Source organism: Stegostoma tigrinum, chromosome 38 (assembly GCF_030684315.1).
Source record: "Stegostoma tigrinum isolate sSteTig4 chromosome 38, sSteTig4.hap1, whole genome shotgun sequence".
NCBI lineage: Eukaryota > Metazoa > Chordata > Chondrichthyes > Orectolobiformes > Stegostomatidae > Stegostoma > Stegostoma tigrinum.
In genome coordinates this window covers 20,712,777-20,724,059 of record NC_081391.1, presented here as the reverse complement: position 1 = coordinate 20,724,059, position 11,283 = coordinate 20,712,777, and the positions used below count along the sequence as shown (strand labels likewise).

Genomic DNA, 11,283 nt, shown 5'->3' with positions numbered 1-11,283 from the left:
ACCATTGAATGACCATGCGATGTGCATTAGTTTAGAAAAAGCCCTTTGTGACCATGGGTCATTCCCTGCAGCTCAGGTCCATTCTGACCAAGGTATTTGTCAATCACCAGATACATTTTCTGTTCAAATGGATGAAAAGTGTCTGTCCCAAGAGGGCTGTGTGTGGAAGATGATTGGTGGATTCTGATGTCAATCCCATCTGGCCCGTTAAATCTAAAGGAACACATCTCATCACCTGTTCCAGGACCAAACTGCTCAGAGTTACAGTATGAAGCAACATGGAAACAGACGGTTTGCTCTAACTCATCCATGCTAACCAGGTACCTCAAACTGAACCAGCGACATTGGCCTGCATTTGGCTCATATCTTTTGTTGAGGGCCAGACCAAACCTCCTCCAAAGACATTAAGAGTGTCATTTTTTATTTTCAAATGTAAGTGACAGTCATTGTGTTCCAGATACAATTTGATTGATCAAACTATTAACTTCAGACAAAGCATGCTTTATTTTTATAGTACAGTTGAAGTACAGACGAAACAAAATGGAAAGTATTGGCTTACCTCTCGAATTGCTGAACAGAATAGTAGACACATTAACTATTATTAATTGACTGTTCCAACACAGTGACATCCTGTAAACACACCCTTGGCAAAGGCAGATTCAGTGAAACAGATTGACTCACATGCAATTCTAACAGCCGGAGTCCCAGATTGTAGCTAAAACAGAGAGAGGAATAAAAGATCCCGTGGCCAGCTCGAAGACCTCAGCCACTGCTGAAATTTAAAACTAAAAATCCTGTTTCAGTGGGTGCTTAACTAAACACTCACCACCTTCACCATCACCAAAACCCCCTCCCACAATTCCCCACTTACCCACTCCCCCAAGCAACTCGACTCAGATCGCTTTGAATGTTCGAACAGCAATAAAAAGCCTCAATGCCACACAAGTTACTTTCTTGACTTTGAGCGATGCGCTCTCCACCTCTGTCACCAGCTTTCTCCATTTGAAACTAAAGGCAAAATACACCTCTTCAAGCCGTTGTTTTGTCACACCTTCTACACCCTTCCTATTCATGTTCCTGTCCAAATTGCTTTTAAACGTCTCTACGAGGTCCTCCGACAGTTCATTCCAAACATGCACCACCCTCTGCATGAAAAACCTGCCCCTCCGGTCCCTTTTCAATCTTCTAGAACGAAGCTAATTGTAAACACTTGGGGTATCGGTGAAACATTTGAGGCAAAAGAATCATCTTTGTTCAGATGGTGGAAATCTGCTTTACTCAAGGTAACATTTTTAAATCACTTCATCCCTGTCCCAGAATAGAGACTTTTTGAGCAACCTGTTCAGGAGGCAGTGGCACCTGACACCAGTGTCCTCAGAACCAGAGGCATGGACACTGCCACCCCACATATCTATTTACAAACGACCAGCTCGATTGGCCTGCATTGAAAAAACTATCACTCCAAAAGCACTTGCTTCATCAAGAATAATTTGCCAAACCTATGTCTCTGTCTCAGCATTGTCCCCATAATAACCTTTCCCTTTTCATTGGTGCCCAGATTGATGGGACATTCCTGATTGGATGTTAGGAATTGTCAGTAATCAGTGGTAATGTCATTCACTGGTTGAGTGCAGGATGTTCCCAGGAGTTATAAATACAAAAGTTTGTAGTAGAGCGATTTAGTTTTTGTTTGGTCTGGGTAACAGTGAGCAGGAATAGTGAAGATGGCCTCCCAAGTCTGCCAGAACTACCACAAGGACTGTGAGGATGCTGTTAACAAGCAGATCAACCTGGAGCTCTATTCCTCTTATGTCTACCTCTTTATGGTGAGGCTTGAGCGTTCACTCTTTCTCCTTGCTTGCTTTAGGTCACCGTTTTGCCCGCTCCACTGACCCCACTCCCACCACACAAGAAAAGGCAATTAGGGGTGGGCCATATGTTAGTGCTGTCCATGTCCCATGTGTTTCCTTGTTGTCTTTTTCATTGTATCTGGGGTGGATACAGTTTCTTTTGAAGTTGACTTTTGAATGTTTCTTCCCTCTACCAAATGCCTCTCCACTTAACTGATTAAGGAATTTTTGTTTGTCTTGGTAAGGAACTAGCTACTTTGCATTCTCTTTCTTGGGTTTTATTCTTAATTGTTTTACATTGGGATAAAATCCAAGGATTCTTGGAGGATGATTTTTCATGTTGTAAGAACCTGTTCCATTTCTATTCCACAGCAGTTATGCTGCTTGGCCTGCTGCGTTCATCTAGCTTCACACTTTATTATCTTGGCTTCTCCAGCATCTGCAGTTCCCACTATCTCAGTTCAAGTGAAGTGGCTGACTCTCAAATGAAGCAGTCACTGAGTCCTCCTGCCTGTTTCTGAAGGGGGATAACCCTGCTGTGTTTCATTAACACTTGGTCCTTCAATGATGATGTCTTACATTATTATCCCAATGGCAGGGGATGTTCTCCCAACTGATGGAAGGCATTACTTTCACCCTTTTGGTGACAAGGTCTCCTGATTACATCCCTTCAGCTGAGTCCTGAAATAAATCTGGGTTCCCTGTTAAAATGGAAGTTGGTCTCTTGACTTTACTCATGATATTCTGAGGAAGCAATGGCTATTGAACAGTTTTTTTCCAAGTTGCAACTCAGCTCCTACTTGCACACACATGGGTCTCATAGGCAAAGTGGGAACAACCTGTGTTAAAATGGAGGTCACATTTGGAGAAGACCTTGAGTCTAGGGGGCAGTCATCTCCTCTGGCTGGTTGAGTTGACAGATGTCACATGATCCCCTGTAGATGTGCTCACTGCCCTTACAAAGATTGTGGCTGTTTTGTTTGCATTCTGCACTTGTCCTGTGGCTAACCAATAACTGCCTCATAGTATCCACTTCTGATAGAAGCCAACAGACTCCTAATTGGAGTTGGAGAACCAAATGAAGCCTCTCATCAGTCAAGAACTGTCTCTTGTATTTCTAAACTATGATCTCTAGTTCTGAACTGTATTCCCAGCCCAATGTGTACCCAGATTGTCTAGACATTCAGGACTTGCATATTTTCTTTTTTTTTGTCTAGTCTGGGGGGGGGGGGGGGGTGGATTAAAAAACTCTCTCTCTTGCTGAAGTTTGACTGGATGCGATCTGGAGCTTGCCGGACTCTATCACTATCACTTTCTCCTCTTCTCCCACAGTCCTTCCACTTTGACCGGGATGATGTTGCCCTGCATCACTTTGCTGCGTTCTTCAAGGAGCAGTCCCATGAGGAGCGGGAACACGCTGAGAAACTGATGGCTTTCCAGAATAAACGTGGAGGTCGAGTTCTCCTGCAGGACATCAAGGTTGGTGTATCCCCCTACATTACACCTACCTGAACTAGACATGGATATGAAGCTTGAAATCTGGGGTAATACCAAAAGGTTACATGGTGCGCACTCTTCTCTAGTTTAGTTGCAGCTCACTGCATTGCACTTCCCTTCACTTTTCACATGAGTGAAGCATCTGTCTCTTCTCTCCCTCCAGAAGCCAGAGCAGGATGAGTGGGGCAATGGTCTGGAGGCAATGCAGAGAGCTCTGCACATGGAGAAGGATGTGAACCAGAGTCTGCTGGATCTGCACAAACTCTCCTCTGGCCACACTGACCCTCATGTGAGTTTCTAATGTGGGTTTTTTGAAAGCCTCAGCTGTAGAATTCCACTGCATTGAGGATCAGTTTTTAATCTGGTAACTAAGGCATGTTGACTGACAGGACACTGGCTAAAGCATTTTCTTGGGCTGTTAGGCTCTTGAATTGCACGTGTACAGCAATTCATCCTGCCGCAACACCTCCACTCTGGGAGGGTATTTCCTTCAATTTGAAAGAGGGAAGGCAGAAGTACTGAGCTGGCTTGTCAGGCCTTGGGATTTTTCAAGGCCTCATTGGTGTGGCCAAATCTCGGGGTTCTGATTTTACAGCAACATCAGAAGCATTTGTCTCAAAGAAATGGAAGCTTCACTGCTTCCTGGCTGATTCTCTAGCTTTGCTTTCCCTCTAAGGAAACTGCATGTGAGAATCTGTCTGTATGTTCCCACTTCAGGCAAGGGGTATGTGTGGGATTATTGTATTGCAACAGTTACTTGTCAGAAATTAGAGACAATTGTTCATTGTCTTAAATTCTTTTGGCTGTAGTTGACCCACAACATAACATTCCCACTGACCAGGTGCATTGTATCCAAAACAGCCTGCATCTGTTTTTAAATGAAGTCCCGGTCGGGGCTAAATAAAATATTGGGGAAGGGGTTTGTGGTTCTGATCGCAAATCCTCTGCATGAGGACTGCATCAGTATCAAACTCCATTGTTCCAGTTCACAGATTGAAAGGTCAATCTGTTGGGGGAAACTGGTCTTGTTTAAATTCTCTCCTCTTTCTGGTCAGCTGTGTGACTTCCTGGAGAGGCACTACCTGGATGAGCAAGTGAAGATGATCAAGAAGCTGGGAGATCACATCACCAACCTGAAGAGACTGGGAGCCCCTGACAATGGCATGGGAGAGTACCTGTTTGACAGGCTCACCTTGGGGGACAGTGACTGAACTGCCAGCAGGGAACAAGCTTGTTGTCATGTGTCTGAATGTGATACCTGTAAAGACTTCTCCTTTTTGTAGAAGCAGCTCCTTGTCCTGTACCAAGTGTAAATAAACTGCTCAAGGATTGTGTCTTGACTCCCTTTGGTTAACCCTTGCTGTGAGCTGTGCTATAGCTTGATCCTGTTTTGGTTCCGTTGCTGATGGGAACACTCTCCCTACTGGGCTGTGGGTTTCGCTGTCTGTCTAGACCAGTCAATTTCCTGGACCAGGTTGACTTTGAGACAGTGAGCTGCTTCCTGGAGCCATTCTATGATATTCTGTGAGAACCCACAACATTCTTTGAAGGAATTAGCACTGTCCCAGGAACAGTGAAGGGTCAGGTATGGCTCATGGACCTATCCTTCTTGGCAAAAGCTCCAACTGAGCAGATGGTTGGAAGAACTCAGGAGAAACAAGGGTTTATTGTGAAAGATGGAATTACAGTAACTTAAGCATAACCAATAAATCCAAGCACTTCTCGCTGTGAACAGAATAACTTTCAAGGTTGTGCTTGTGGGAATTTGCTTTCAATGCTTGTTTCTACAAGCTGTTCAGTATTACAATCAAAAGGAGCAGGTGCAGCTTGTACCCATGCCTCCCTGACAAGGGGTAGTCACTCTACCACTCCAACACCAGGGGCTTTTCAAGCACATCATGCTGAGTGCATGTCTGAGGGAGAGCAAATCTGACACTTTCCTGGTTATTCAAATTTCAGTTCTAGCTCTCTTCCTGGAGAGCATTGACAACTGAAGGCTGAGGGTAGCGTTAAACAGGTCCTTTGGAGGTGTGGAGGGAAACATTTGGGATGTTTTCCCTTCATTTGTCAGTGCAGGTTTAGGGTTGCCATGTTCTAACTCTCAGGCTGCTGTGAGGTCCCTTTGGGAATATGGCATTCAGGTCAGTGATCATCTTGCTCTCGCTGCAGTCACTGTGTTTGTGTTTTTCTGAAACCTCAAGGTTCAGGAAAATGATGTGCGAGGACACAGTAAGCCGTGGCGAACCTCCTTGGACTGTCAGAGGCTGAAGGGGGGTACATGGGCAGAGTAAATATCTGAAGACTAACATTCCAGGGTTGGGGCAAGCTGAGGGAATAGTTGACAGGTGAGAGAGGAGAGAGCCTTAAAGAGGATTTTGGGACAACCTTCCACCCAGGGTGGTGAATCTGGAATGAGCTGCTGTTGGAGGCCGGTCCAGCCCCAAAATAGAGAAGGCACTGGCCTCGCTACAAGAATCGTAGTCCAACAGAGGTATTTTCATTGCATCAAAACGTTTATTCTAATATATTTGTGGTTGAACCAAACAATGTATGCTCTTCAAAAAGTTCAACAATCCAAGGAGGGGGACATAAACCATTCTAATATAAATGCTTTTTTTCCACATGGCTATCCTCTGCAAGCAAAAAAACCCATCCTACAATGCAGTTGGTCAAAGGGCTGTACGCCCAACAAAACAGGAGAGACGCCAACAGAAATATCAAAATGTCTCCCTCAAAACCAAAATGAGTGAATGCAAATCCACAACCAAGGATTAACAAACCACTGACGGTCTGTCAGGGTCAGGTCCTGGAAGGCAATCTTTATTTTAATTTTCAAGATCAGCTGCTAACTGAGCTGGAATAGCAGGAAGCAAAACTTGTTCTAGCTGTGGGTACTGCAGTCATGGGAAGAATAACATTCTCTGGCATTTCTCATGATGATGGCGAGGGTTCTGCTGACATTCAGACTTCAGATGCTCTGTTTTGGGAGACACAGCTTGAGTTCATGTTGTACTGCCAACGGCCGGGGGAAATGCCTATCATTTCACAGGTAGATGTAGAAGCTAAGGTATGAAGTGATTTCACAGAAGCCAATCCATGTGGAAAGCTTATGAACACCATGTAATCTGTCATCCATCATTTCCTTGTAAAGGACCCTTCTAAGCAAACACAAAGAATGATCCCTTGATGCCCAGTGATAGTGGGAACTGCAGATGCTGCAGAATCCAAGATAATGAAATGTGAGGCTGGATGAACACAGCAGGCCAAGCAGCATCTCAGGAGCACAAAAGCTGACGTTTCGGACCTAGACCCTTCATCAGAGAGGGGGATGGGGTGAGGGTTGTGGAATAAATAGGGAGAGAGGGGGGATGTGGACCGAAGATGGAGAGAAAAGAAGATAGGTGGAGAGGAAAGTATAGGTGGGGAGGTAGGGAGGGGATAGGTCAGTCCAGGGAAGACAGACAGGTCAAGGAGGTGGGATGAGGTTAGTAGGTAGATGGGGGTGCGGCTTGGGGTGGGAGGAAGGGATGGGTGAGAGGAAGAACAGGTTAGGGAGGCAGAGACAGGTTGGACTGGTTTTGGGATGCAGTGGGTGGAGGGGAAGAGCTGGGCTGGTTGTGTGATGCAGTGGGGGGAGGGGACGAACTGGGCTGGTTTTGGGATGCAGTGGGGGAAGGGGAGATTTTGAAGCTGGTGAAGTCCACATTGATACCATGTGGCTGCAGGGTTCCCAAGCGGAATATGAGTTGCTGTTCCTGCAACCTTTGGGTGGCATCATTGTGGCACTGCAAGAGGTCCATGATGGACATGTCATCTAAAGAATAGGAGGGGGAGTGGAAATGGTTTGCGACTGGGAGGTGCAGTTGTTTATTGCGAACCGAGCGGAGGTGTTCTGCAAAGCGGTCCCCAAGCCTCCGCTTGGTTTCCCCAATGTAGAGGATGCCACACCGGGTACAGTGGATGCAGTATACCACATTGGCAGATGTGCAGGTGAACCTCTGCTTAATGTGAAAAGTCATCTTGCGGCCTGGGATAGGGGTGAGGGAGGAGGTGTGGGGGCAAGTGTAGCATTTCCTGCGGTTGCAGGGGAAGGTGCCGGGTGTGGTGGGGTTGGAGGGCAGTGTGGAGCGAACAAGGGAGTCACGGAGAGCGTGGTCTCTCCGGAAAGCAGACAGGGTTGGGGATGGAAAATTGTCTTGGGCGGTGGGGTCGGATTGTAGATGGCGGAAGTGTCGGAGGATGATGCGTTGTATCCGGAGGTTGGTGGGGTGGTATGTGAGAACAAGGGGGATCCTCTTTGGGCAGTTGTGGCAGGGGCGGGGTGTGAGGGATGTGTTGCAAGAAATATGGGAGACGCAGTCAAGGGCGTTCTCGACCACTGTGGGGGGAAAGTTGCGGTCCTTGAAGAACTTGGACATCTGGGATGTGCGGGAGTGGAATGCCTCATCGTGGGAGCAGATGCGGCGGAGGCTGAGGAATTGGGAATAGGGGATGGAATTTTTGCAGGAGGGTAGGTGGGAGGAGGTGTATTCTAGGTAGTTGTGGGAGTCGGTGGGCTTGAAACGGACGTCAGTTACAAGCTGGTTGCCTGAGATGGAGACTGAGAGGTCTAGGAAGGTGAGGGATGTGCGGCAGATGGCCCAGGTGAACTGAAGGTTGGGGTGGAAGGTGTAGGTCAAGTGGATGAACTGTTCGAGCTCCTCTGGGGAGCAAGAGGCGGCGCCGATACAGTCATCAATGTAACGGAGGAAGAGGTGGCGTTTGGGGCCTGCGTAGGTGCGGAAGAGGGACTGTTCCACGTAACCTACAAAGAGGCAGGCATAGCTAGACCTCACCAGCTTCAAAATCTCCCCTTCCCCCACTGCATCCCAAAACCAGCCCAGTTCGTCCCCTCCCCCCACTGCACCACACAACCAGCCCATCACGTCACCAACCTGAAGAGACTGGGAGCCCCTGACAATCTCATGGGAGGGTACCTGTTTGACAGGCTCTCACTCAGCTGATGAGCTTTGGAACCATTTTCCAATTTTCTCACTGGATAATGAAATAAATTTCAGTCCAACTGACTTGCTTCTGTATAGCTCATTACATGTAGAATGATCGAGACCAAAGATTGCTAACTGTATGAACTGATCTTGTGAAAAATGTCATGTGTTATTGGTATGCTTCACTGCGTTCCAATGTTATCCAGTGTTAGTGACCTCTCCAGGCTACACTTGAGCTGCATGGGGTTTTGGGCTGTGGAGGTGGGGGGATGTGGAGTGACAGTTGCCAATTCAGAGTTGGCTGCTTTCGGGGGGGGGCTTCTTTGATTTTAATGTCACGTACTCTCAATCCTGATCCGTATCAACACTGCTTAACATATGACATTTGGAAACACCATTACTGAGCTACAGCATGCAATTAGGAAGGGGATAAAACTTCGACTTGCTTTCAGTAAGACGAAAGCTACTTCAGCACCTGCCATCAAACACACTGAGGATAATGACATTGCAAGGCAAGCTGCCTTGTAGTTCTACCTGCAGACGTTCTACAGAAAGTCAAGTAGTCTTTACCCTTTTAAGCAGAAAGTAAAGCATTCTTGATACTATTCTCAACTAGTGTCAGATCAATTTCTTCTGTTTTATTTTCATTTGTCTTCATCAGCAAGAATGTTTCCCATTCGGTGCAGGGATAAAACGATTACGCTGCTGTGTGTAACAGAATGCAATGTATGCTTCAGTTCTCCAGGTAGGTTCATGGTATTCATTCACCTTGCCTCAAAGAAACGAGAATCACTGAATCCCTACAGTGCAGGAAGAGGCCCCTTGGCCCAACAAGTCCGAGCTGACCCTGTCCCCTATATCTCACCTAATTGTCAAAGATTTGAACACTGGGCAATTTCTCATGGCCAATCCAGCTAGCGTGCACATCATTGGACGAAGAGGGAGCAGGAGAACCCTGAGCATACCCAAGCCACTACTGCATAAGTTCTTCAAATAAGGGTTTTCCAGATGAATTTGGGAGGGGTTGGGCTTCATGTTGATGAGGTGTGGGACTAACTTGCATCTGCTCATCCTTGTTGAGCAACAGGGAGTTGACTGGCAGCTGTTGACAGATCGTGGGGAGGATGCCACTCTTGGGAGAGTTTAGAGTAGCAGGTCACCCATTTAAAATGAAACCTTTCTTTGCACCGGTAGGTTGAGGAATTGAAAGTCTCTGTCAAAGTGATTCCGAACATTACTGAGAGAGATTCTTCATGAGCAGAGGTGAAATTTTGACCCAAGTTGGTGGGGTTCTGCTGATTGTTTACTGGAACCAGAAATGGAACAATATCTCTTCAATTCCACCAAATTATTGGAAGTGTTTCTTACAGTTCTCCATGCACCTGGTGGGCTGACGTGCTCTTGCTCATGAAATAAATAGAGCCTCCGGATCTTAACGCTTCACAATCATTCCCCACATTCAGTGCATTCCAAACACTTCCCCACCATCAACAACGGAAACAGAAGTTTCTGGGAAAGTGCAGCAGGTCTGTCAGCATCCGTGGAGAAGGCATCAGAGCTAACGTTTCAGGTCCAATGACCCTTCCTCAGAATATACGGGAGCTTGGAAAATGTCAGTTCATATGCAGAAGGTAGGGCTGGGGATGGGGTAGGGATCAAAGGATAGGAGAAAGGATAGAGCCCAAGGACGCAGAAGAGCAGATGAACAGACAGAGGAGTTGATAATGATCTGGCTAGGAGGCTGAATAGCTGTTAATGAGGATTGTTAGTAACTAACAACAGGAAGTGTGTCATGACAGGCCATTGTTAAAGTTGTTTTGAGGCTTAAATGGTCACCGAGAGAGCTGAGAGCAGGAGCACATCTGTTACAGCACCAACTCCCTGATGGTCATTGCAGAATTCATGATTCCCTCTATTTCAGCTCTGCTCTGGCAAGCCCTCTCCTGGTTCATTACCAATGGTATTATAGTTGTGGCCACATCAGACATGGTCTTGTTTCAGTGCTCAAACAGCTGGCTGGTTATGTTCCAAATCCTACTGCTCACAAGATCGTGAAATGAGGTTTTGTTTTCTCCCGTTTATGCGACCGAGAATTGATCACTTTAAGATGCCTGTCATGAAAGGTGCCACATGTTGGGAACTATTGCCTGCACCCTCACTGTCCAAAGACCATACAATGTGTTGGATGAATAAAAGCAGAAAGGCTCAAGTTACATCCCAAGGCTCTCCAAGTATCAAATGTTAAATTTTGTCTCACGAATACCTCTCATTTTAAAGTCAACATTTGCAGAAGGAACAGCACGTTAGACTGAGTGATGTTTGTCGTCAACTGTTGTCATTATTATCTGCATCACTGACCTCTTCTGAACCTGACAAGTGATGTGTCAATTCGTCAAGAGGTGGGCGAATACACGAGGAATTGTACTAAATCGTGTCGGCAGGGTTGAATTTACTGAGATGTATTGGGAAAATCTGATTTCGAGAATTCTATCAGTTTCAACTTGAGGAAAGCCACAGCAATTAATTTCCATTGCAGACAAGAGTCCATGACATAACTGTAAGAAAGTGAGGCATGTGGAGAAAACCTTCAGAAATCGTTTGGAGATGGAGGAGAGCTAATGGCGATCTGAGATAACACCGTGTGGAGCTCGACGAACACAGCAGGCCAAGCAGCATCAGTGGAACATGAAAGCTAAGGCTTCAGGTCTGGTCTCTTCTTCAGGAATTTCTAAAGAAGGTTCCGGACCCAAAATGTTAGCTTTCCTGCTCCTTTGGTGCTGCTTGGCCTGCTGCGATCATCCAGCTCTACAACTCGTTACCTCAGATTCTCTTGCACCTGCAGCTCCCATGATCTCAAATGGCTCTAATCTACTTTGAATAGCAAAGCTATGGCAATCTTTCAAAGGAACCTGTACTTGGGCCTGGGGTCACGGTCAGATTTAGAAATAGCC

General features: G+C 46.4%; 1 protein-coding gene across 1 annotated transcript; it reads left to right on the top strand.

Moving 5' to 3' along the window:
- Positions 1-1,724: 1,724 nt before the first annotated feature.
- Positions 1,725-4,558, top strand: LOC132206596 (ferritin heavy chain A-like). The gene is made up of 4 exons (XM_059640850.1): positions 1,725-1,826; positions 3,183-3,329; positions 3,511-3,636; positions 4,403-4,558. Exons 1-4 carry the CDS (start codon positions 1,725-1,727, stop codon positions 4,556-4,558), a joined length of 531 nt encoding a protein of 176 aa, XP_059496833.1.
- Positions 4,559-11,283: the final 6,725 nt, after the last annotated feature.